The sequence below is a fragment of the Bombyx mandarina genome, chromosome 11, assembly GCF_030267445.1.
Source record: "Bombyx mandarina strain Sakado chromosome 11, ASM3026744v2".
NCBI lineage: Eukaryota > Metazoa > Arthropoda > Insecta > Lepidoptera > Bombycidae > Bombyx > Bombyx mandarina.
This window is the reverse complement of record NC_143218.1, coordinates 11,375,585-11,403,001: the sequence shown is the minus strand read 5'-3', so window position 1 is coordinate 11,403,001 and position 27,417 is coordinate 11,375,585. Positions and strand designations below refer to the sequence as shown.

The window sequence follows — 27,417 nt, the reverse complement described above, 5'->3', positions numbered from 1 at the left end:
GCACCGCCAACCCCTCCCGCACTCCCCAGTCCCCACTACGCGACTGCGAACGCCGCGCCGCGTCCGTCCGCGTCATTGAACAACAAGACTCGCTCGATGGCAGATGTCTCCCTGCCAATATGAAAAAAAGAACTGCAAAACTCTGTAATGAAATACGCGATAGTGAAATTAAGATGTTATTTTATTAAATAAATAATTTTATTTTTATAGTGTAAATAACATTATAACAAATTTTATTTATTAGTGAATTATAGTAAATTATTGTAAACGCGCTTATCTCTGGTACCCTGTGATTGTTTTATTTAAAATTTACTGCTAAAAAGAAATTCTAAAATTGAGTGACGGTGCGGTGCAATCTCGAAATGTTTGTCAATCGTATTTGATTTGTTTATTAGTGACTATATATTGTGTCATTAAAAGTGGATAAGGGAATACAACACTGCCTGTCATCGGTAGGTGAAAAACCTACCAGAATTATTGTGGACGACACTGTTTCAAATAGTAAGTAAACATTTCAAATGACCATCGTTTAATCCAAACAAATGTATGCAGACAAACAACTATCAGCAGTTAGGTTGGAATCTACCAATCTTAAAAACAAATTGTAAATGAGCTTGCGACAAAGTGGAAGAATGTTTATAGTGGAGACAAGTGAGGCCCGAGGCGAGTTGGATGGCCGCGAGACGGCAGGAGCGTGCCAAGTGATAAGAGGCGCGCCGATAGCGACGTCACACCCAGACATTGTTTGTGTGAATTTAAATAAATTTTCATGACAGTTCGGTAATCAGCTCTAGCCATATCACAGTTGTGACATACAAACTTGATAAAATGTGCAGAGCAACACGCTCATCGGAAGCTGTGGTTTTTTTTATTGTAGAAAACAAATTACTTTTTATTATCTATTTGACTGAATGAGCTTGAGTGAACGAAGTGACATTACATTGTTGTTGTTTTCACCTACATACATTATTCACATGCTTACATTTTCTTTGCTATCTATAAGACTGTTTTAAAAATTTTAATTGTAAATATGAAATTATTTTATTCCCAGAAAATAAACATGTAATAATAATAATTTACTTAACTCTTACTGAGTAAACTAAGGTCTGGGTTCTTATTTTCCCCTAAAATGTATCTGACAAATAAATTTAAAAACATCAACTGATTTATGAATATTGCACAATTAATATATTCAAGGGAATTTATTTAATATTATGATTTAAAAAATATTCCAAAAATTTAAGATATTATAAAAATGAGAATAATATAACTATGGTTTAGAGCCCCAATATATTTAAGAGTAAATATCCTGTCTTAGTCACTAAACATTTGAATGAATAGGCACAAAAATCCCATTAGGCTTGCCTAGTTGCATTATCTATTATATTATCTGTAATGAAAATACAAATAACTGTAATAAAAAAAATATGTTAAGTTAAACTGTTTATTACAGAACAGATCACAAATTGACTAAATAAGATATGTTTTTTTTTTTTTTTTTAGAAAATGTTACAAAATCCAATATGAGTGATATCAACACTTTTTTATTTGTTTCATTCTTATGATAATGAGAGCCAGAGACAACAAAATTTGAACATTTGACCCATTTTACATACCCATGTATTTTAAAGGTATCTGAAATATTTTAAACCAATGGAATTGTATATGCTATCAATAATTATTGCATTGAAATGTCATTGGATGATGGCAAATTGTTTAGTCTACAACTCAACATGATCAATTTCAAAGCAAAACATTGTTAAGCCTCATAAATTCTAGACATAAAATAGAATCTCGCATACCAATCAATAGCTTTCAAAACAAACTAATATTGACTAAACAGACGGATGTTATTACTCAAAGAATATTAAATTACAAAACATGATAAGAAAGTTCAAGTCACACTTCTTGGAAATAAGTAAGAGTAGTTTATTTTCATACTTGAATATCATATTATTGCTAACAAATAACAAAATGGAATATTTTTGAAATGCTGCAGTAAAGACAATTATGTAATACATAAAAATAGCATGGTGTAATCTGATTTTTGGTATTAACACAAAATAAGTACTTAGTCAATGAAAAATTAAAATGTCAAAGAGCAGTCATGCTTGTAGAAAAAAAACAAAGAATCACAAAAAAATATATATTGTATTTTGGGTGATTCCAAATGTGAATCAATGCAAAATCATCTCATGTAATAATACATTACATTTCTGTATAATTTTCTTGTAGATCAAGATCGTAGACATAACAGCATTAATGCTATCCATCCACTTTGAGAAATCAGGTCGAAGTTCTCATTGTAACGGCTGTCCCAAGTAAAAAAGTTTTTTTTTTTTTTATTGCTTAGTTGGGTGGACGAGCTCACAGCCCGCCTTGTGTTAAGTGGTTACTGGAGCCCATAGACATCCACAACGTAAATGCGCCACACACCTTGAGATATAAATTCTAAGGTCTCAAGTATAGTTACAACGGCTGCCTCGCCCTTTAAACCGAAACGCATTACTACTTCACGGCAGAAATGGTACCGCGCGGACTCACAAGAGGTCCTACCACCAGTAAAATCTAAATCCGATTGACGTAGAAGATGACCACATAAGTGAGAGCAGTGTGTTGTGATTTGCAGATGCTCTCGGTACAAGCGCCGGGGTGCGCGGGCATGGAGCGGCTGGGCGCGCCGGGGGGGCCGCGCCTGCGGCACGATCACAGACACCATCATTCCACACTGTAAGTATACTTATTATTTAATATTCACTTACATTTGTGTAAATTGCAAAACATCGAAACTTTTTTTTCACAAGTAGGTAAATATATTATTCAATCGTCTTATTATAAATCCATCTATCTGGGCTCGATAATAGTACCGCATCTGCTTTTGGAATCGCAATAATACAAGAAATTTCTAACAAATTTTTAAAAACTTACCCATAAGAGTAACGTACTGATGAAAAGAGAAAATCAAGAATTTGTAGGCACGTTTACATACGTTACGTATAGGGGCGTCATGTCAGTTGTAACGATCAAATCTGTAAAATTCCAAACAATATTTTATCAAGAAAACTTGACAAAACCTGAATAGATCAATGGGAAATCGACAAAAATGGACTTACTGGTGGTAGGACCTCTTGTGAGTCCGCGCGGGTAGGTACCACCGCCTTGCCTATTTCTGCCGTGAAGCAGTAATGCGTTTCGATCTGAAGGGTAGGGCAGCCGTTGTAACTATACTGAGATCTTAGAACTTATATCTAAAGGTGGGTGGCGCATTTACGTTGTAGTTGTCTATGTGCTCCAGTAACCACTTAACACCAGGTGGGCTGTGAGCTTGTCCACCCATCTAAGCAATACAAAATAAAAAAATAAAAAATTAGAGATGAAAAAAACTACACAACTCCTTTTTTTCTTGAAGTGGGTAAATTATTATTTTATTTTATACTAATTATATAAATCAATACTTTTCCATTTTATATTGAGCAAAAATTTAAAATAAGAAAGGGCTGTGTCCTTTACGTAAAAATGTAATACTTAAAAACTGAGGAATTGTTAGAGATAACGTCGCCATCTCCTTTTACCATAGAACCACCCGCTTCCAAGGTGAAATTCGTCTGTGGAAGTGCTACTTGGAACCAATAAGCTCATAATGTACAATGTATTACAATAGATAATTTTTACAACGTACCCACCTACTCTGAATTAACTAACTACCCTGCTCCTGTGTTTCTCGACGTATAAGACATGACTTTCCTCTGCGAATCGCCACATAGTACTAGTAGTTAGTTGCCCTAGCGATGGTATCACCAGGGTCTGGGACGAATTGCCGGTCGGAATCAATAACTTTGTGGAATATTTGACATTCTGGTCTGAGCTGTATTTGTTTGTCTCGTGTGTGTTTCGAACACCCGTAACGCGCGAGATAATTCTAGGTTGAAGCCGTTGAATATGGAACGTTGTTTAGAGGCTCTGAAGGGCAAGAATGACAAATAGCGCATTGGTTACCCAGCCAAAGATGTTCTTAGACAACTCTGAGCGATATTGCAAAATCTTGTGAGCCATAATTGTTGATGAGGAGTAGAAAACGACGGAATACCACAAAAATTGTAAGGGTGGAAGTGTCGGCCAATGCTAAGTCATATGCGCTTAAAAAGTACCTAGAAGATTAGATAAGCTAAACTCCTAACTGCTGAGGATATCCAACGGGAACGCTCATTTGACAATAAATAATCAATACCAAATATTTTCAATACTTTTAGAAAGTAGGGCATATAAAATTCTATAGCCACTAGTCCAAAAGCTACCTTAGTGACGCGTTTGCCCTCGACGATGTCGAAATTTCCGACTACACAATTGCAAGACAAGCAGAATGTAATCCCTACCATTCAAGTATGGAATGATACCTAGATATAGATACTAGAGATGATACCTAGATGTAGATATAGACCTAGATATAGATACCTTTTTAATGCTCGTAAGTCACACTCAATACTTCAACCTCATGCGTTAAGGTGGGTAGCCTTCAAGTGATGATAATGTATGAGCTCCAGTAAAAACTTATCTGAATACCAGCTGGTTTACTAAACTAAAGTATCAAATAGCCGTGTGCCGTGCGCCAAGATGCACTAGTCAATTGCAAGGGTCGATATTTGACAAAAACTGAAATATATTTTAAAATAAACACTGCCCCGTCACTTTATAGCAACAGTGCCAACAGATCTTTGTTCGGTAATGCAGACCTGTTTCTTCTGTGCTGCCCATTCTTACCTATGAGAAGAAAAAGGGATGGTGCTATTTTAGATCACCACCACCTAGCCGAATACAATATCATCTTACACGTAAATAAACTACCTGCTCTAACCAAAAACCATGCTTTTTAGGGAATGGGAAAAACAGCAAAAATTGCAAGCCATGGTGGGGCGGTTACAAGAGATGGTGGAGCAAGAGACGCGCGCGAGATCCGCAGCCGCTGCCGAGAGGCTCGGTCTACCGCCTAGCATACAGCTGCCCGATGGCGAGTACGGCCAGGATGCGCATCTACAGCTCCGAGTCGCTTATCAGGTAAAAGAATACGTTCTGGCGTTAGACCCCTTCTACGTAATCAATACACAACTAGAATTTGCCTGCTTTCTCAAAGACAAATAATCGAAAGCATACCCTGATGCGTATTCCAGCAAGCCGAGCTGACAAGGAGCAGCTTCCAGCCTCCACCGAATAAATGCGTGAGCGACGTGCCCGAGTGGGCGGGTGCAGCAGAAGCTGTAGGCGCGCGGCGCGGTGGCAAGAAAGACGGTCTGCTGCAGAAAGCGACGCGATGGTGGGTGCGTATGGGCGCACGCGGCTCGCCGACCCTGCTGCCGAGCGCACCGCCCCGTGGCACACCGCCCCGCCCTGCGCCGCGCACGCCACCACGCGCTCCGCCCCGCGCGCCGCCCGTGGTCATGGTGCCCCGCCGCGCCGCGCCGCCCGCTCCGCCCGACGCGTGACGCCGCCGCCCGCCCCACTCCACGCTTACATTCCATTACCGGGCGTCTCCCGGAGTATTATAGACTTGATATTTATTTATTCGGGAGCGGGCCGATTGCGCCGCGCCTCCGCGTTCCTCGCGCCGTCTTTGAGTTTCGCGAAAACTAAGACTGAAATGAAATAAAATGACGTAACGTCGCAGAGTCCGCGTTCGAGTATGTCCTCTTAGGTAAATTTGATTTGGACAGATGCGATCGAAGCGTGATTGTGTTCGATGAATCTTTCGATTGTAATCTTCGACGACGTTGATATTGTGGGAGGTGAGCCGTCGTCTCGCAGTGTACGGTTCGTCGATGTATAAGTGACCTATTGTAACGTGTTATTTCTATCTGGCAGCTCAGAATCCTGTGTTTAAACAACTTTTATATTTATTTATGATCGCACGTCAAGGAATGCATATCAGTGCGGCGAATGCGAGAAATGTTAATTTACGACGCATAGTAACTATTTTATTGTAAATATTGTATCTAATTTAATGTTAGAATAATTGATGGCCGAACGCCACTGTCCGAGGGTCTTTTCAAATGAGTGTTTGCTACATTCCATATTTATGTTGAAATATACCTGGGTCCCCCTCCGGTGCTCTCCCGTACTTCTACACCCCTCATGGTGACAATAATTATTATTTACCGTTATCGACTAGTGACTGATGTTTAAAAGCAGAGTAATAATTGAAATCTCACTAGGAAATAGATAATAAAATGTTAAAAAAAATGTTTTAATTAATTAATTATAAATTAGCTATTTATTATTTATATATCGAGGTCAGCTACTCACAGTCTGTAGAAAATATTTACAAGGTGTCCGGCCGCGTCACCGTCCAGAATGTGAGCAGTTGAGTCTGTTAAAAGTTTTATAATTAATTATAAGCTTCGTCAATCGTTCACTTTGTATTGACGCGATTAGAGCAATTTGAACGTGTTTTGTCTCCTAGTCCCATTATTTTGACTGACACGACATAAAGACAAACACAGGTGAACACGCAACGAGTCGCTGTCGACGTTCCTGCGCGCGGTTTGAAACTGCAACATATTTTTGTACGAACATCTTATAGATCGAATTGAATAGGGGAATGTTTACAGCTCGCTCCTTGTTGATTTTGTACTGAAAATAATTTACATGTTGACTGGCAATTACGGGTTTTAACGTAGTGGCGTGATAGTTTACTGTCACCAAGATCCGGCGGCTAAATAGAGACACCTTTGTCACACATTTGTGGAGAGCTAACTACTGTACACGGCATACAGACATTGGCGCGTGTAACATAAAAAAAAAGGTTAATTTATTTGAAATTTAAAATGATGTTATAGCGAAATTATGCAATCTGTTGATTTCTAAGTTCCGCATTCTTAATTATGGTAATCGGTCTTTTTAATTTAATCTACAATAAAAAGACAAAACATCCATTAGGTCGAAAAATGGAATATATCCTAAAGAAAAGCTATACCGCAAAATGGTTCTCCAAAAAAACAATTAGTGATCGGATTCGGTGAATGACTGCAATTTAAACAAGCCGACACTTGCTACTATGACAATTAAAAAAGAGTATAACATTATAAAAATAAATGATTTTAATGCATTTTAAGAATTACGTTTTGATTGGGCTAAAGAAGTTGTTTAAATACTGTGCGCTTGTTTCTATCTGTTGAGTTACTTATGATACTTAATTATAGAGCAAATTATAATAATAATAAATAAATAAATGATATCGTAATTTAAATATTTCAACAAAAGTCCTTATACTAACTTCTTGCCCTAAAATCTAAATGCTATATGTACAAAGTATCAAATAATATTCTATAATATATACAATAGCATTACAAAATAATTTGTGAATTACTATAGAGCAAAATTGTTATTTGTTTTAATAAATTCAAAGTTCCATGCTAGTTGATATTATAGACTTGTACTGTGTCACATCTGTAACAATTATATTTATCTGTACGATTTTAATCACGATATCCCAAAGAAATTAATTTAAAAAAATTCGAAATAATCCTGCTAGTCAAAATAAAAACGGTCATTAGCTTAAAATTTAAGATAACATAATTATTATAGATGTGTTACAAAATGTATTATACCTGATGCTGAAATTGTGTAAGTTGATGTCTGGGCAAAGTTCTTAACTACGATTGATGACTGTACTGATAATATTATAATAATCAAGTTGTCCACTAGAATACCTCTGCTTCTTTCGTCGGAAGAGAACTTGAAAGTTCACCACTTAATTTCTTTAGTACCTTTAAAATAAACATTAAATATAGTATTAAACTGTACAAATACTGATTAAAATATAAAAGTTGTTTAAAATACATAATTTCATGTAATAGATATGTAATCTAGAAATCAAACAATATTCCATTGTCATATTAAAATAAGTCAAACAGAAGCAAATGTTTAAAAAAACTGCATTAAATTATGACCTACAATAATGAATACCGCTTTTTATTTACCTTCGTAGGATAAACAATAAACGCGCCATAAAGCATAGCCTTTTTTTAATTGCCCTTTTATTCAGGGGAACATATGGCCCTACTGTGTGCTTAGCAAGGCTGCCATCTGTAGGGTTTAAATCGTATTTGTACGACTTTGCAAATATTATGCCGGCCACTCAAATGCGCGCAAATATTCGTACATTGTACGAATGTTTGCGTGCATGTGAAGGGCCGGCAGACATTCATTCGCAAACTTAGAAGCTGTGCAAATGAGTTCGCATACTCAATTTGCGAACCCGTTTGCGCTTCTTCCTACACTTGTTTACGAATGTCTCACGAATTTCTCCTCCTTTTTAATTCGTCAATAGAACATTGAAGAGAAAAAGAGTTTTGAATTCTTTCCCAGACATCATTAACAGCCATGCTGTTTTTATGGGATTTCTTTTGATGAAGATAGGCTACACAGTAGAAGTCACGAACTATGAAAATGGCGATACGTCCGTTACCTTCGCAATCGTCGGCGCAACTGGGCAAACCAATGTGTGGGAGACTACGCGAAGGTTTGCGGTTCGCGCGCTTTGATGTCTGTTAAAAAACCGACACAGCTTGGCCGAATGCAGCGAAAACTTTGCATAATCATTTGCAAACGTCGTCCTACACTTGCGGGTTTGCGTATTCGTGCGCATGTGAGTGACCGGTGTTACACGAGTACGATCGAAGCATCGAAATCATACTGAAAACGTACGATTTTTTTAGATTTAATCAATTGTAACATTATTTTATGCAAATCGTTCTGGCAGCAATTTTGTAACAAATCCTTTGAAGACAAGTATCCGGAGCCGTAAAATCTTCAAGAAAAACTTTGGACAGAATATTAAAATAATGAATATTGGCAATATTGCCTAGAGTTTCGGGGAAGCACCTTTTATTCTAATTTCTATACATGAAAGAAGACTTTTCCTCGAAAGAAATAGGGTTCAATTTGTTTAACTTTCTTTTAATATTTCCTGTAGTTGGAACAACTACGACGTGTACAACGAATGATTGAATGATTGAATGATTTTGTTCATGCACGGTCTATTTCAATCTTGTTGTTGTATGTACCTGTGTAAATATCTATGTATGTTCGGTTTTTTATTAGAATTTTCCTTACCCCGGTCACTCACATGCGCACGAATACGCAAACCCGCAAGTGTAGGACGACATTTGCAAATGACTGCAAAGTTTTCGCTGCATTCGTGGTTTTCGTGCGAAGGTAACGGACGTGTCGCCATTTTCATAGTTCGTGACGTCTACTGTGTAGCGTATCTTCATCAAAAGAAATCCCATAAAAACAGCATGGCTGTTAATGATGTCTGGGAAAGAATTCAAAACTCTTTTTCTCTTCAATGTTCTACTGACGAATTAAAAAGGAGGAGAAATTTGTGAGACATTCGTAAACAAGTGTAGGAGGAAGCGCAAACGGGTTCGCATACTCAATTTGCGAACCCGTTTGCACAGCTGCTAAGTTTGCGAATGAATGTTTGACGGCTCTTCACATGCGCGCAAACATTCGTACAATGTACGAATATTTGCCCGCATGTGAGTGGCCGGCATTAGGCGTACGACTTTTTTTGTATTGTGGTACAATTGCGGCATTTTTTCACCTGGCAGCACTGGTGCTTAGTGCGAGTTTCTTGACGCTCTCGATTGCGTAAAAAATACACAAATTTGTATGCAGTTAAAACAGCCAATGTAGGCAAACGTTCCAGCTCCATACAAAATTGAGTAAACTTTTACGCTATTGAGAGCGTTAAAAACTCGCACTAAGCACCCTGATAGTTGTTGCCATCGCTCATGAAAGCAATGGCAAAGACACAGCCAAGTCGCTGCCTACCGCACTTATGAACTCTTTCATTTGATGAAATATATGTTATAGCCATAGCGCTCAGGAAAATAATGGATGACACGATCCTCAGTTATGAAGACATCGACGCCCAAGTTTGAAATAATATTTCTATTTATTGGATTATTTTGAAGAATATAAGAACATGTCTCCGGGTTTGTTGGACGAACAGCCGTAATGACGTTGAGACTTCCACTTCATGTTTTAAAATGGTATTCACATTGTTAACCATTTTAGTACTGAGCTTATTTTGACATAAAATACAAAAATTGCTAAAGAATGTTTGAAAAAAAAAAAACTTTTTTAGTTAAGTGTGCACGGAATCTTAATTATTTTCCTCAAATGTAGATGGATTATCGTAATTCTTTCTGTGATGGGTAATGGGACCTATCAAACTACTCAAATGAAACATATTTTTTAATATGTGTACTGTATTTAACTAAGTCATTTAACTAACTGTATTTAATTAATTAGGAAAAAAGAAAACTAGTAGATAAAAAAAATACCAAAATGTTTCTCCATAAGCCCCATGGACATTTTTACAGCGTACACAAACTAGCGAAGATCGAGTCACTCCTTTTCCCCCTTTAATTATTACATACCTAATAACAGCGAAACTTCCTCCCTCGTAAACTCGTTACTTCTCTAAGTCAAAATTTCAACCTTTATAGGTTGAAATTTTAACCGACTACTGCGCAGTTTGGTTATCCAAAGTGCGCAGTAGTCGGTATTCCGACGCTCCACACTTTATACGCATCAATATAGAGTCGATCTATCGACGGTTCGCGCTCTAAGGGTTAAATTATCTAAGGACCCACATGAGCCAAATATATAAATAATATATATAAAAAGACACCGAACAAGGTTCATATAAGGTATTAAAAAATAACGAAAAAATTAAATTGCTACCGTTAGTAGTTAAAATAAGCTGTAAGACCTATGAGTTGTTGGTCATGGTTAAAAAAATTAAAAAGATGAGTATTTGTAAACAATGTCATTAACCGGTCACGGCTACACGGTACATAATAATAAAGAACTGGATGATAATTGATAACCATGCATAACCTGCAGTGACGACTTTTATATTAATTTACATAAAGCTTTAACTATATATGCGAAAGTAGAATTAAAATTATAAAGCATATTGCCTTTACTAGGAAGATAAATCATCATGCAGATTTACATCGATTGGTATGTGACGTGCATTGTTGTTAACTTAATCAATATTTCTATTTTATGTACCTAATTTTATTAGGACTACGTTCAACGAATTCTCTTATTAATAAAAATAATCTGTTTAAAAACTTAACCCTACTATTTTTACAATAAATTTTATGCTTAAATAAAAACAATCAGTGCTTATTTACAAGGAAAATGTTTTTATTATTATTCGATATAGATACCTATGTTATTTTAATCTACATCGATATTTAAATATTACTATGCTTAATGATGATTGCATCTAATAGAAAATGCAATTTTTCATTTTCGAATCGAAGAAAAGGAATCTGTCATTGACACAGATTATACAACATACAATCGTGTGTCATTCGCGCAGACGGTATTCCATCATTATTCCATAGATGTATTTATGCTGTATAAAACTGTCACTTTTCTACCCACATAACGTATCCCTTAGAGTGGATTTTTTTTTCTTTTAGGAATCATTTGCTATTTGCGAATGAAGATCTGTCCTAATTTAACAGAATAGGATTTCCGAATGGCTTTTCCCATTTCGAAAATATATTTCATGAACCGATTCTTGTGCTGTGCTAATGATGTAAAATATGGGCTCCCTTATCTCTCCTTACAATATTAAAATAATTTAATAATTGTTCAACATTTAGTGTTGTTTTATAAATACATTTATGTTACTTTGTATGATATATAAATTTACCAATTTAAGTAAAACACCACAGCCAATGAATTAGGTATTTGGTAAAATCAGGCAGCATAAAGTCAAAAGCAAATTGGGTATTTCATTGTTTCATAGAAATTTCATAGTTTTCATACGACGTGAGTTGAACGTTTAGTTATATTGATCCTATCGTTCCTATCCATCAGTTCCATTTATTGTAAAATATCGGAAGGTATGATAATTGAAGTACAACTAAGAGAACATGTATTGCAGCGTCGTGACTGTATTGAACACTAAACATAAATAATGAAAATGTTAATTAATTGTGTTAAAATGTTAATACATAAAATACTGAATTTATTATCTGTGGTTGTCTGTCATTGAATTATAAACTGACTGAGAGAAAGTCTCCGTAAATGACCACTATTTTACTCAGATTGTTTTTCATCCCATCTCATCTCATTTCATTTCGTTTTTATTTCATGCCATGTTTCATATTAATGAACTTCATTTCATTTTATAATATCAATTTTCATATAAAACAAGTTTTCATTAAAATTAAAGTAAGACTTAACCTAAAGGTCTTCGTTACCAGGTCATAAAATCCCTTAAAAAAATAATGTTTTGGATTTTTTAACATAGATTATACACTTAGGATTTTATAAAATATAAATCTGATGTTTTCAAAGAAAATTTTTAATAGGGTACTTTCAAAGATAGGTATTTAATTGAAATGTTTGGATGGGTAACCTTATTAACCTTGCATAAGCTAAGGAACTTTAACAACAAATACATAGTGCGTCAAACACTCACAGAAAAATTGAGTAAGTATTTCTGATAAAAAAAAATACATTCTCATCTAAAAGTAAAATTCTTAAGTAAACACGAGTGAGATAATGTTACAATTACAAATTTTTGCAGACATATAGTTGATTATAAAACAGAATAATAGTACATACAAATACAGTTAATTGTGATTGGCGAGAAAAATAAATCTATTCTACCAAAATGGGGCCCCCGAAGAAATTCAAGAAATATGACTCAAAAGGAGGGAGTGATAGATCAAGTAAGATAATAATAAAATTTTAGAAAGTACCTATTTAATTCTGTAAAATTATTATATAACTAATACATTCATAATTTATAATAAATTAAAAGTTAAAGCAGAAATAGGGAATCAATCACATACGACAAAATATCTTGAGCGTGCCGCATATCAAAATTGTTTTCAAATTAGCATTTGCAAAAAACAAAGTTTAATGGTAATATTATTTTGTATGAACAAACTAGAATGAGATCATTCATTGTGCTATTTTAACCTAATTTTGTCCACTTCTTTCTTTCTTTCTTTCCTAATACCCTCTGCTGGGGTGTAGGGCTCGAATACAATCCTTCCATTTACACTTAATTTAATCTACGTCCTGTAGAAAAATTTCAAGGCCAAAGAATCACATCGACGCTTGAAAGGCAAACGTGACTAAGCGACAATGTGTGAACTTTACAGTAGACTAATTTAAAGTTGAAATACCTGAAAACAAAATTTATATTAACGAATCTAGCTGTAGTATAATCTAGCTAGTAGCTGTAGGATTGAAATGATTTTAATAGACCTAGAAATATATTTTTTTTGCGCATCGAATATGGTTATTGCCTATCATTTATGTACAAAGCAGTTATTGTCACTTAGTCATGTTTACCTTTCAAGTGTCGACATGTAACATAAACATATTTTTTTAACTAAACAAAGTACCTATAAAATACCTATATAAAGGCTATTATAATGACAAACATTCCTGAGAAATTTACTGGTGGTAAGTTGGGTTGTGAGCCCCCACAGGTAGTGAGCCACCACCATCCTGCCTATTTCTGCCATGAAGCAGTAACACACTTAGGTTTGAGGGCTAGCGCTGCTGTTGTACTATAAAACTGAGACTTAGAACTCTTGTTTCAAGGTTTGCAGCATTTACCTTGTTGATGTCTATGGGCTCCAGTATTTGCTTAACACCAAATGGCCCATGAGCTTGTGCACTGATCTAAGTTAATTTTTTTTACCACTAACTCATTTTGGGACAAGTAGCTAGGACTGAAACTAGAAGCCAAATTGACATATAATATGTATAAGCTGACCCAACACTTGAATGAGATCTGAAATAGACATTAACCTATTGTTTTCATTACAAAGAGTTGTTTTTAGTTAATTAACAGTACCAATGGAAAATAAATATGAGATTGATCAAGAATAGTGCTTAAGTAATTTGTGCATATATTTATTTAAGAAAATAAAAATATTTCCAAATTAGTAACTCAGCTTCATATTTAGAAGAAACATTCTGCAGCTGCATACTTATTACATCATATATTTACATTTTTGTTTCTATTTTGTTAATAGGTAAAAAGAAAAAAGTAGATGAGGATATAACAATAGATCTTGTAGATGATGATAATGCAGAAAATGATGGGGTCCCTGTTGCTGCCATGCAAGATGCTGAGAAGAATGATCAAGTACCTGAAGACGAATTTGGTGCTAAAGATTATAGGTATAACATACACCTTAGTTCTTTTTTTTTCTGCTAGTGATAGTAACCTAGAGAGGTTATGCCAGCTTCGCCGAGCGAGTAGGTGTGCTCATGGGGCTCTAACCTGACGAGCTTGCTAACACATAATCTCCCTCCGGATCAGGAACACGACACACTGAAAAGATCCAGCAAGAAATTCAGAGGACTCCTTGGTTATGAACTTCATTATTGTACACAGAAATGTGTGCCAATTTAAAATTAATTATAATGATCAGATTGCATAATACAAACCTGGAAAAACTGTTACTTAATATAATACAATGAAGATTTTAATTATTATTATTATTATAATAAACTATTATAACATGAAAATGTTATAAATGAATAAAAATTTAAATGTCTGGACTGTTTCTATATACATCCACAAATGAATAACACACCTTGCAGAAGAGCATAGTTCTTACTGATATAAAACTTTCCGGCCAAGTCTTTTCCTAAATTGAATTTTATTAACAACATTTCAGAAGTCAAATGCCGCTTAAACCAGACAACGCTAGTCGTCCTTTATGGGTGGCACCCAATGGACATATTTTCTTGGAAGCATTTTCTCCAGTTTACAAACATGCTCATGATTTTTTGATTGCTATAGCTGAACCAGTTTGCAGGTGAAGTGAATATATATATTTTTTTTTTCAGTATTAATACAAAACACTAAGTAAACAACAAATAGTAAACAAGATTAAAAAATTTAATTGTTCCAAACAAATTATTCTAAAGTTAATTAAATTAAAAGCAAACTAAGTTAAATTAGTGATATTAAAATTTTAAGACTTATTTTATAATATTTTGAACTTTATAACTGATTAATAAAATTTACCGTTTGGTTAATAGATTATTGTTGATCAAAAGTAAAATCTATTTTTCTGATTTCAGACCCCAACACATACATGAATACAAATTGACGGCGTACAGTTTGTACGCGGCAGTTTCGGTGGGCCTACAGACCAATGACATTATTGAGTACCTACAGAGACTGAGCAAGTGTGCTGTACCGGCCGGCATCGTAGAGTTCATTAAACTATGTACCCTCTCTTATGGTAAAGTGAAGCTGGTGTTAAAACATAACAGGTCAGTTCTGCTTCATTGCTTGTTATCCATCTAAAATAAAATGAACCTAGTTAATAATTTTATTTTTCGATCACGATTTTTAGTAGCTTCTCAGATGAGCTGGTGAAAAACATGTTCGTACCGGTATAAGGAATTCAATGCTCCCTGTGCTGTGTAGCAAATGTATTATGGGGACGACTCTGAGGAATTTTTTGCCTAGGAGTGTGCCACCGAATTTACTAATATTCATTGCATAAATAGCAACCATCCTCCTAATGCTAATAGCAAAATATGCCTTCACAAAGTTCATTAAAAGCTGCTTATTCAGAGCCAGAAAGAAGAGTATTTAAACAGTTAGAGTTTTTTTTTTTTATTTATTACCCTTGTAGGCAGACGAGCATACGGCCCACCTGATGGTGAGTGGTTACCGTCGCCCATGGACTTCAGCAATGCCAGGGGCAGAGCCAAGCCGCTGCCTACCGTATATAAAAACGTAGTACAAGAATACTGTTTGTAATAATATAAAGTTTGCAGGTATCTAGTCGAGAGTAAGCACGTGGAGGTACTGCAGAAGCTATTGAAAGATCCAGTGATTCAACAGTGCAGGCTGCGACGCGACGGCGACGAGGATCTGCTGTCCAACGACCTGCCCGCCAAGCCGGCCACGTCGCTCGCCAAACCAGGTGACGTATGCCTCAGCAAGACGCGGCGTCGAAGCGTAATACTTAGAGTTGGTTTCCTGTATGCGATCGCGGTTTTAACATCGAACGAATGGCACCTAGTGATCGCCTTTGACTATTTTGCAAACAAAGGGTTTATCTAAATTGGAAACAATTAACATAGAGCAACAGAACTTCCATCAAGTGATATGTCCCAATATTTTTGTTAGTATAGATATACATAAACACGAAATGCTTATAAAACATTCTTTAGTTTTTGTTAGATTTACCAAAAAATAACAATTTAGATACTCTCTTAACTAACTTAACTTAACTTAAAGAGTGATGCCGGACGTTGTTTTCAAGTCATGGTAACTAAAATGTTATGTGTGATTTGAATAAACAGGACTAGTCATATACCTAGTGGAAAAATAGCATAGTGTGCATTACAGTGGAAAGTCGTCGTGGCCTAAAGGATAAGACGTCCGGTGCATTCGTACCTAGCGATGCAACGATGTTCGAATCCCGCAGGCGGGTACCAATTTTTCTGATGAAATACGTACTTAACAAATGTTCACGATTCACTTCCACGGTGAAGGAATAACATCTTGTAGTAATAGTGTTAAAATTTGTAAAAAGTGTTATAATTTTCTTAAATATTGGTGGTAAAATAAATAAAAAATTGTTATGTTACAAATATTTGCTTTTTTTATTGCTTAGGTGGGTGAACGAGCTCAGAGTCCATAGACATCTACAATATAAATGCCGCCACCCACCTTGAGATATGAGTAAAGTCTCAGTATAGTTACAACGGCCGCCCCACCCTTCAAACCGAAACGCATTACTGCTTCACGACGGAAATAGGCAGGGTGATGGTACCTACCCGTGCGGACTCACAATACGTCCTACCACCAATTACTTATTTGCCTATTTACATATTACTGATTGTATTGCCGAATTTTAAAACGATGACGTACCATTTGTAAGAAGCAATTTGTGTATGTTTCTGTAGTGACCTATAAAACTTATCCTTAAAACAATCTCGTAACTGTCTGTCCACCTGCGTCTTAAGTTTACTTGACTGCTTCTCAAACGATCAGGTGAAGAAAAGCCACCGGCGGCGAACGGCGCTGTGCCCGACGACATCAGTCAGTTCTATCAACAATTAGATAAGGATGACGACGAGGAGGAGACCTCTGGTGTTACTGCCAACGCAGCTGTTGCCTTTGAAGTGGATCCTGATAAAATCGAAGTGAGTGTGCCAATTAATATTAATCCTATTGAAAATTTTAGCAACCCATACATATTTTTTTTGTTGCCTAGATGGGTGGACGAGCTTACAGCCCACCTGGTGTTAAATGGTTACTGGAGCCCATAGACATCTACAACGTAAATGCGCCACCCACCTTGAGATATAAGTTCTAAGGTCTCAGGTATAGTTACAACGGCTGCCCCACCCTTCAAAACGAAACGCATTACTGCTTCACGGCAGAAATAGGCAAGGTGGTGGTACCCACCCGCGCGGACTCACAAGAGGTCCTACCACCAGTATTCTTATGCACCATACTTCATTAATTTATATTAAAGAAAAAGTGAGCATAGGGAACGGAAAACGGATTTCATTTATTAAAACTCTTGACTTGACAGTATTCTAATAATGACCTCATAAAGGAAAAAGTTCATTAATAATCTAAATATAATATTATCGTTTTAGTGTGTTTATATTTCGTGACCCTTCCTTCGAGATCGTATGTTCTGCCTTTAGTTCATTTTCAATCATACCATATTGAGTACAGTTCAAAAAACCCTAACATATATAAGTATAGTCCACGAATATTCAGTGCTATCCTGTTAGCTCATCACCATACCATATGCCCTCTATATGTGCAAACTTTTACAAGCTTCATATTTTATAATTTGGAAAACATAAGCGGTAATGTTACAATGCATTATAACTAAGAATTAAGAACTTAATTACCGTACATTATGAATATGTAGTTAAACCGTATAAAATTAGTGGAGATACGGAATAGTTTTTATGAAATGATAAACAAATATGTACATATTTATATCAATTTATAAACAAATGTTTGATATATAAATGAAATCTGAACAGGACGTTGTGATGATCTCACTGAGATGCCGAGCTAGTGACGAAAGAGTTTCATTTGAAAATAATTTACGTTATTTAATATCTCGATCCAATAACGGTGCTTTTATGTACCTCAAGCACCGGTTACCGTTCTCGTCAAACCCGTTACTTGCGACGAAGGGTTTGGAGAGTAAATTAACCCACAGACACAGCCAACTGAGTTTCTCGCTGGATCTTCTCATTGGAACGCATTTCCGATCCGGTGGTAGATTCTGCGAAGTACTGCTCTTGCTAGGGCTAGTGTTAGCAACGTCGTCAGGTTTGAGCCCCGTGAGCTCACCTACTTGTTAAGGCTACGCTGAAATGGTCTCTCAAGACCATCAAGCTTAGATAGGGAAAAAATAATAGAAAAAGCTATTTAAAACATAATGTGTGCTTTAAAAAAAATAATTAAAAATTGTTTTATAAACCATTTTGTTTTAAGGTAATACAAAAACGTTGTATCGAGTTGGAGCATCCATTGCTGGCTGAGTACGACTTCCGGAACGACTCCATCAATCCGGACATCAACATTGATCTTAAACCAACTGCCGTTTTGCGACCTTATCAAGAGAAGAGCTTGAGGAAAATGTTCGGCAACGGCAGGGCGAGGTGAATAGCCATTGCTTTGTTTGGTTCTTACAAAATTAGTCTATTCAGTCTCAAGAATATAACAAGGCAGTTCCGGTGATTTACATGATGACATCATGCATTGCACGCTAACTAACATAGGAAATTTATGGAATCGAATGCTCGGGGTCAGGTTGTTTGTTATACATACAACAACATGACCCCGAATTTGACCCCGCTTTTGTATGTATAACAACATACAATAGCCGGGCGTGTTCTCATCATACAAGAATCTAGCCTGATACTAATAAATACATGCAATATTATGAAGAAAAAAAATTTTTTTTTTATTATTATTCAATAATTACAATTTTAACAGCAAATATTTCCATAATACGAATTTTAAATTATTAAAATGTAAACCAGCAATGTAGCACAAACGCACCATTGGACACTGCACCACAGCTTCGAAACGAATCTTTTAGTACTGTCATGTTCGAAATCACCTATCATCGTTTTCCAGATGGGTTCTAATACAGGCTGTGTATCTAAATCAAATAATGAAAAGGTCAAACTGAATAAATCATTAAGGTTGTGATACAAAAATTAGGAAGTTTTAAATGTTAATTGAGCAGAGCTAGGACCCAGAACCGGAATCTTCTCCTTCTTTTTCTCTACCTTATCCCACTAGGTGGGGTCGGCACAACAATTTTTTATCTTCCATTCTCTTCTATCAGCCGTCACCTCAACACTCACTCCTCTCTTTCTGATATCGTCATTCACACACTCCATCCATGTCTTCTTCGGTCGATCTCTTCCCCCTCTACCTTGCACTACCATTTCCATACATCTCCTAGTCACATGCATCAACATCACACACTTAGAACCGGAATAACAAATGTATTTCGTTGAATCGAACCCGAAGTCCTTGGTATGCAGTCGCACTCAGTATTTTTTATTTTTTTATTGCTTAGATGGGTGGACGAGCTCACAGCTCACCTGGTGTTAAGTGGTTAATGGAGCCCATAGACATCAACGTAAATGCGTCACCCACCTTGAGATATAAGTTCTAAGGTCTCAGTATAGGTATAACGACTGCCCACCCTTCAAACCGAAACGCATTACTGCTTCACGGCAGAAATAGGCGGATGGTGGTAACTACCCGCGCGGACTCACAACAGGTCCTTACCACCAGTAATTACGCAAATTATAATTTTGCGGGTTTGATTTTTATTAAACTATGTTATTCCTTCACCGTGGAAGTCAATCGCGAACACTTGTTAAGTACGTATTTAATTAGGAAAATTGGTACTCGCCTGCGGGATTCGAACACCGTTGCATCGCGACACGAATGCACCGGACGTCTTATCCTTTAGGCCACGACGACTCAGTAATGCACGGCACTTTCTGTATGTACCAGGTCAGGCGTGATAGTGCTGCCGTGCGGCGCCGGCAAGTCGCTGGTGGGCGTGACGGCGGTGTGCACGGTGCGCAAGCGCGCCCTCGTGCTCTGCAACTCCGGCGTCTCCGTGGAACAGTGGAAGCAACAGTTCAAGTGCTGGTCCACCGCAGACGACAGCATGATCTGCAGGTCACTAACCCTTTTATTTTAACCAACTTAAGGCACGTTATACACTTTATTCGATCTGGCAACATTAAGAACGATTAGATTTTGTGTTAAAATAGACAAGAGTACTTGATAGTCTACTTGCTCGCATTAAAATCGCAAACTCTCTTTTTCTAAATTGGATTTTATTTAGTGTGATTATTACAGCGGTGAAGCAAACTTATATGCATCCACTTTGAAACAGTATATTGAATGTATTGGAATAATAAATTATTGGAACGGAGAAAGAGGCAGAACGTTGACACTTATTCATAATTATGGTCTTAACGTGCACTATCTTGTTAGGGAATAGACGGTAGACGAAAAAGAATTCATTGAAAAAATTAGTATGAATTGTAGCCTAATTAAAAGATGAAGGTAGCTTAATTATATAAGTAACTGTTCAATGAATTCAAAGTTAAAGAAACAATTCCTATATTTCACAGGTTCACATCAGAAGCCAAGGACAAACCGATGGGAGCGGGTATCCTCGTAACGACGTATTCCATGATAACTCACGGACAGAGACGCTCGTGGGAGGCCGAACAGACGATGAAGTGGCTCCAGGCCCAGGAGTGGGGCCTGGTCGTGCTCGACGAAGTGCACACGATACCTGCCAAAATGTTCCGCAGGGTGCTCACCATCGTGCACTCGCACGCCAAACTGGGTCAGTACCACTCTCGTCTCCCATCGCCACAAACGCAGTCTCCGGGATTTTGTAGCTTCTCTACGCTCTCTAGAAGAAAGTCATAGGTAACTAGTATTTTTATAGTTACATACTCTGGCACTATTTCTGCCGCGAAAGTAACGCGTTTTTGTAGTTTAGACCTTAACCTCACGTCTCAAGATGCGCTGCAGCACCAACCGCTTACCTGCAGTGGCGCATTTGGGCTTGATGCCGCTCGAGGACCTATTTATCACGCCGCCCTTTTATTAATTTTGATCCAATACTTTTATTGTAAATTTAAAATAACTTTCTTAACTAAGTTAAGTTTAAATATTCTAAGAATATATATAAACTTATCAGTATTTATTTTCAAATGAGGCTATTTTTACTTTTTATCGTCTCTGAAATTTTGGCATTTCAAAAATTTTGCCGCCCTTCCAATCACGCCCGGGCCTCACGGGCCCAAGCGTAAGTCCAGCACTGCTCGTTTGGGCGGTGCGCTGCCTGCCTACCCACGGCTCTAGCTAAACAGGTCGTATCGGGACAGGTTTGACGGCGACCCTGCTGCGAGAGGACGACAAGATCGCGGACCTGAACTTCCTGATAGGCCCGAAGCTGTACGAGGCGAACTGGCTCGAGCTGCAGGCGGCCGGCTACATCGCGCGCGTGCAGTGCGCCGAGGTGTGGTGCCCCATGACGCCTGAGTTCTACAGGGAATACCTAGTGCAGAAGTAAAACATCTCTTCACCTACCTTCATATCCGGAACTACAAGTTTTTTTTTTATTCCTTAGAGGTTGGACGAGCTCACAGCCCACCTGGTGTTAAGTGGTTACTGGAGCCCATAGACATCTACAACGTAAATGCGCCACCCACCTTGAGATATAAGTTCTAAGGTCTCAAGTATATATTAATTTATTATTTTCAAATTTTATCTAACGTTTTTTCTCCAATTTCCTCTAATTTACCCTGAACTTGTTATATGAAATTTGTAATTCTGTATTTTTAACCTTTTCCATGGCATTTTTTTTGTCTTCAATTTCTAAATATTTTCAACTGTTACCTTGTCCTTTGCACTTGTAATCGAGGTGACTTTTATGACAAACCTTGGTATAACTAATAAATTAATAATTGTTACTGAAACTATAAACTATGTGACATTGAGAGTGAGAGAGAAAAAGAGTACTCTTTATTGTACACAAAGTAAATAAACAATGCAAAACATTAAATACAAAAAAAAAGTACAGTTGACGGTGTTATTGCTAAGAGCGATTTCTTCCAGACAAGCATCATACTGTCAATGAATCAATTGATCTGTGTGCTTAGTGCGAGTTTTTTAACGTTCTCGATAGCGTAAAAGTTAACCCAATTTTGTATGCAGTTGGAACAGCGCCCCTAGCGGCAAACGTAGGCAAACGATCCCATTCGATACAAATATGAGCTAACTTTTACGCTATCGAGAACGTTAAAGAACTCGCACTAAGCACACTGAAGTGAGTGGAGGCTTTCAGGATAAACAAGAAAATGTTGTTGTACGTAATGAACCCGTCGAAGTTCCGCGCGTGCCAGTACCTGGTGCGCTACCACGAGCGGCGCGGCGACAAGACCATCGTGTTCTCCGACAACGTGTTCGCGCTCAGGCACTACGCCGTCAAGATGAACAAGGTTAGAGAGAGAGAGAGATATCGTCGCTGTCAAACCAATGTGCACAAACCACTTTACTGGTGGTAGGACCTCTTGTGAGTCCGCGCGGGTAACTACCACCACCCCGCCTATTTGTGCCGTGAAGCAGTAATGCGTTTCGGTTTTTTGAAGAGTGCGGCAGCCGTTGTAACTATACTTGAGACCTTAGAACTTACATCTCAAGTTGGGTGGCGCATTTACGTTGTAGATGTCTGGGCTGCGGTAACCAATTAAAAAAAAACCAAAATCTGCTCTGTGCAAAAACTCTATTTTGAATTAACGAGTAAAAACATTTTCGTATAAATTTTTATATGAAGGTGAATTTTTAAGAACTTATACCAAATGAAAGCTATAAATAAATATTAAAGCTATAGACACATAACATTTTTTTTTATACGGTTAAGGGCTAGTTCCATAGTGTTTTTAAAATGATGACGTCGTCGTCGTCGAACCCGTCGCCTACAATAAAGGGCTCGGCGAGTAAATTAACCCTCAGACTGAGCCCATTGAGTTTCTCGCCAGATCTTCAGTGGGTCGCGTTTCCGATCCGGTGGTAAATTCTGCGAAGCACTGCTCTTACTAGGGCTAGGTTAGCAACGGCGTCAGGTTTGAGCCCCGTGAGCCAGCCTACTTGTTAGGTTAAGCTGACATAGCCTCTCAAGGCTTAGATAGAAAAAGAAAAAAAACGTACCTACCGGTGCGGGCTTACAACACGCCTTACTACCAGTTCACTTTGAATCGCTAGTCTTTTCACATCATATCTCATACTCTGGAATTCAAGTGAATCACACTTCGCGGCTCTCGTACTCAGTTTAAACTACGTAAACGTTCCTCGAGTATTGTGTTTTCAGTTAATAATGATAGTTTCAAAAGTCTTAACCTTCTTTCGTTACCCATCTAAATCACGTAATTGCACTATTTGTCAAGAAATGGTTTTCGTTGTCGCGTCTAGTCTGTAACAACACGAACACGCAATGTAACATAAACATATTATCTAAAATGTCGTTGACCCATGCGTCAGCCAATTTTGTAATCGCAATAATATAAAAAAATAAAATAACATGTGTGCAATTCACACGTGTTAGAAGTGAAACTTTCAAAAATTAAAATACAATTATCCTAAATGTCTAAGTATATTATTAGTAAAATTTTGTCATTAGTAAATTATTGTAAATCACCTTTTATAGTATGAGGTAGCGCCCTCTGTGAATTGATATTTTAACTTCACGTATATCCTAAATTAAAATTCACTACAAGAGGTTTCATACACACGTTAGTATTAAAACATCTCACAGATGGCGCTGTATTAAAAATAAAATACTTTATACGTATGTTTTAAAGTATGTAGGAACTGAGCATTCGTCTCACTTTTTCTCTCGATCTTTGTCACTTGCTTGCTCTCACTCCATGGCTAGTTGCTTCAAGCTACGTTCGCCCTGTCAATCGGTCTCGATCGCTCTGTCTCTATTTTTCGACACTTCCGTTGCATACCTGCGTGACGTTACATCAGTAAAAATTTTACCCTCATGCGCCTAAAGAAGTTTCACTTCAACAATAGTTTTCGTAAAAACTAAAGTTGTCATGTTAGGAAATGCCAATCGATATGTTCCACAGACGTCGTAGTTATTGTAAAAATCATATTTAATTTTTTTTAAATCGTTCAGTACTAACTAATAAATGAAATATACAATTTGAATGGCGCTCTTGCTTTGCAATATTACGTAGAGCTAATTTCTAATGAAACAATCTTTTCGGTTTGCAGCCATACATCTACGGGCCGACGTCCCAGAGCGAGCGAATACAGATCCTCCAGAATTTCAAGTTCAACCCGAAAGTGAATACGATATTCGTGAGTAAAGTCGCCGACACCAGCTTCGATCTGCCCGAAGCGAACGTGCTGATACAGATCTCTTCGCACGGAGGCTCCAGGCGACAGGAAGCACAGAGATTAGGTAAAGTTAACATGGATCTAAATTAACTATATTAAAATTTGTAGTAACTATACTTGAGACCTTAGAACTTATATCTCAAGGTGGGTGGCGCATTTACATTGTGGATGTCTATGGGCTCCAGTAACCACTTGACACCAGGTGAGCTGTGAGCTCGACCACACATTTAGGCAATTAAAAAAAAAATTACTTCGTTATCACTACATAGGATAAAACAAAGTCGCTTTCTCTGTCCCTATATTCTTTAAAACTACGCAACGGATTTTGATGCGGTTTTTTTTAATAGATAGTGATTTGAAGAGGAAGGTTTATATGTATAATAACATCCATTAAATAGTGGAGAAATCAATAATAAATTACAGTTTCCGAAGCGAAGCGAGGGCGGGTCGCTAGTATTAAATAATTAATGTAAAATCGCTTTGTGCGCGACGAAAGAAATAGATCTTGAATGGAATGTGGTCAAATGTGGCCAAAATAATAGAAATATATCTGTCTCGCTCATTTTGGTACTAAACAAAGTTTAGGTTTGACGCGTCAACATCTTTGCAGTCGTGAGTATTCACTCATTTATCTAGTCCTCTTTGTAATTTCCAGGTCGTATTTTAAGAGCAAAGAAAGGCGCTTTGGCCGAAGAATATAATGCCTTTTTCTACACTCTAGTATCACAAGACACCTTAGAGATGGCGTACAGTAGAAAAAGACAAAGATTTCTTGTTAATCAGGGTTATAGTTATAAGGTAAATATGATATAATAACTATAATAATTATTCAGTACATTACCAAGTTGAAGTATAATTCGGTACATTATTACTGTGATACTTTCTTATCTTCTATAATCTTCTTTTTTTTGGAAATTTCGCTATTCCCACTTCGAAGACGTATTCTATTTATATTTGAACTAATACAAATGTATTTCATTTATTTATTAGGTTATAACAGAACTAAAAGGTATGGATCAAGAGCCTGATATGCTCTATGGCACTCGCGAGGAACAAGGCACTTTACTTTCACAGGTTTGATTAATATATGACTTTAATTCGTACATTCTTATTCGTAATAGTATATTGTGCACCAAGGGAGAAAAATTGGACAGAAAAGTTGTTAATACGCGACATTATCTTTGCAATTAAAGGTTTGTTTTATTTGGTATTAGTATTAACAGTTCGATGTTTTTAATTGAACTTTAACTAAGTTTTCTCAATTTAAATAGCCGAAGAAGTTTTATTGTCATGATATTTTTTCCAAATTTTAAATGGCTCTAAGTTGCAAAAATTCGTTTAAACCAAATAGCCTTTCTTCACCCCTCGATATGATGACAAGAATTATTTCCAGACCTATTCGATAGTTTTTTTTTTTCATACCTAATCTGATAGCCTTGAGAGGCTATTTCAGCGTAACCTTAACTAGTAGGTGAGCTCACGGGGCTCAAACCTGACGACGTTGCTAACACGAACCCTAGCAAGAGCCGTGCTTCGCAGAATCTATCACTGGATCGGAATCGCTACCCACTGAGAAGTTCCGGCGAGAAACTCAGTGGGCTGTGTCTGTGGGTTAATTTACTCGTAGCGACGGGTTCGACGAGAACAACGACCGGTGCTTGAGGTATTCGATAGTTTACCATTGACCCTTGTTCAGGTGTTGGCGGCCTCTGAGACGGAGTGCGAGGAGGAGCGGGAGGGCGCGGTGGGGGGCGTGTCGCGGCGGGGGGGCGCGCTGTCGTCGCTGGCGGGCGCGGACGACGCGCTCTACGTGGAGCGCCGCGGCAACCAACACAACAAACATCCTCTCTTCAAGAAGTTCCGATATTAGACCCTCTCGGTACTTTATCTGTGCCCCCACCTCTCGCCTTCTTTAAAGGTATCCGAAATGATGATCACCGCCATGTTTGTTTCCCAATTGTATGCTACGTTACTTATCAGAACTTTCCTCTTTCTTTACAGGTTTTTTTGTTAAAATCAGTCGAACTTAAAAATTAAAATGCTGCAAATGTCTTATCTGTTTTATTTTCACCTCGTCGCTCCATTACCTTTATCATTAAACAGTTCACGATTTCACAAGTAAATTCTCGTTTTTCAGTAAAAATGTGGAAGGCGGCGTTCCGGAGTGGGCTATAATAGAACTGCAGGGACTCGTGCAGATGAAAAACGAGAATCCAACGTGCGCCACCGTCGTGGGCGATCTCCATTACTATAACAGAAACCGACATCCCGTGTTAGTGCTCGGACATCACGTCCTGAACGGCAAGGAAGTAAAGCTCGAGCAACCCATGGCCGTCATACAAAAAACGAACTTGGGAGATGAAATTAAGTATGAAGTGAAGGCTGTTGTTAAGAAGAAGTTATTGTTCAAATCTAGACCTAAACCTATTATTTGTAATGTATCTGAAAATGTTTGAATAAAAATTTGTATATAATATTTTTTTTTTTAATTATCTTAACCATCGACTTATTGGAGTATAGTGACCACACAGTACACGATCAATCGCGAAGCTAGTCTATTGGTTAGTGACTAGCTACTGTACCAAAAGTCCTGGTTCGATTCCCGGTAATTTGTACCACGGTACGATACAAATAATTACAGCGACGTGTCCGTGTCACTGCCGTTACTTCTTCACCTGTGATTCGGGAATTACGGTGTCAAATAGCCCCGAGGGCCGCTTGCTCGTCCGCTTACAGTGGCAAACTTCAAATTTCGATATTAACGATACATCAGATACATCATACACCGAAAATAAATTTAACAAGTAGTGCAGGAAACGTAAATGTGTATATTTATAATATACAATCAAACTTCAAACTTAGACCTCATTTCTCAAAGTGGATAGTGACATTCACAT

General features: G+C 37.3%; 3 protein-coding genes across 7 annotated transcripts in view; all 3 read left to right on the top strand.

Annotated features, from left to right (window-relative positions):
- LOC114253438 (uncharacterized) overlaps nt 1-7,953 on the top strand; it is a 40,142-nt gene extending 32,189 nt beyond the window's left edge. Inside the window, exons 3-5 of the mRNA XM_089731492.1 lie at nt 2,630-2,730; nt 4,872-5,052; nt 5,166-7,953. Coding sequence (XP_089587618.1) covers nt 2,630-2,730; nt 4,872-5,052; nt 5,166-5,477 — 594 coding nt within the window. The 3' untranslated portion in view covers nt 5,478-7,953. The remainder of the gene's footprint in view (nt 1-2,629; nt 2,731-4,871; nt 5,053-5,165) is intronic.
- A 2,935-nt stretch (nt 7,954-10,888) lies between these two features.
- hay (ATP-dependent DNA helicase hay) lies at nt 10,889-26,994 on the top strand. 5 transcript variants are annotated; one of them, XM_089731489.1, is made up of 17 exons: nt 10,889-11,028; nt 12,617-12,761; nt 14,085-14,232; nt 14,736-14,876; nt 15,145-15,339; nt 15,853-16,001; nt 17,078-17,229; nt 18,554-18,720; nt 20,099-20,269; nt 20,731-20,951; nt 21,499-21,682; nt 22,461-22,614; nt 24,395-24,584; nt 25,176-25,318; nt 25,511-25,594; nt 26,217-26,438; nt 26,658-26,994. In XM_089731489.1, exons 2-16 carry the CDS (start codon nt 12,704-12,706, stop codon nt 26,388-26,390), a joined length of 2,331 nt encoding a protein of 776 aa, XP_089587615.1. In that variant the 5' UTR covers nt 10,889-11,028; nt 12,617-12,703; the 3' UTR covers nt 26,391-26,438; nt 26,658-26,994. The 5 variants fall into 5 exon arrangements, with proteins under 5 accessions (XP_089587615.1, XP_089587617.1, XP_028044224.1 ...); XM_089731491.1 differs by lacking the exon at nt 26,658-26,994 and adding an exon at nt 26,522-26,572; XM_028188423.2 differs by lacking the exon at nt 10,889-11,028 and adding an exon at nt 12,316-12,519.
- Nucleotides 10,890-26,994, top strand: LOC114253517 (chromosome transmission fidelity protein 8 homolog). Its single transcript, XM_028188426.2, has 2 exons — nt 10,890-11,028; nt 26,658-26,994. The coding sequence occupies exons 1-2, from the start codon at nt 11,009-11,011 to the stop codon at nt 26,974-26,976; spliced, it is 339 nt and encodes a 112-aa protein (XP_028044227.1). The 5' UTR covers nt 10,890-11,008; the 3' UTR covers nt 26,977-26,994.
- Nucleotides 26,995-27,417: the final 423 nt, after the last annotated feature.

What these genes read in the sequence shown, in the direction of transcription:
- hay (XM_089731489.1), top strand. Translation starts at nt 12,704, where the DNA reads ATGGGGCCCCCGAAGAAATTCAAGAAATATGACTCAAAAGGAGGGAGT. An exon ending in ATAGCTGAACCAGTTTGCAG is followed by an intron (nt 14,877 to 15,144) that starts GTGAAGTGAATA and finishes TTCTGATTTCAG; the next exon opens with ACCCCAACACATACATGAAT. An exon ending in ACAGGAAGCACAGAGATTAG is followed by an intron (nt 24,585 to 25,175) that starts GTAAAGTTAACA and finishes TGTAATTTCCAG; the next exon opens with GTCGTATTTTAAGAGCAAAG.
- LOC114253517 (XM_028188426.2), top strand. Translation starts at nt 11,009, where the DNA reads ATGCAGATTTACATCGATTG. An exon ending in ATGCAGATTTACATCGATTG is followed by an intron (nt 11,029 to 26,657) that starts GTATGTGACGTG and finishes CTCGTTTTTCAG; the next exon opens with TAAAAATGTGGAAGGCGGCG.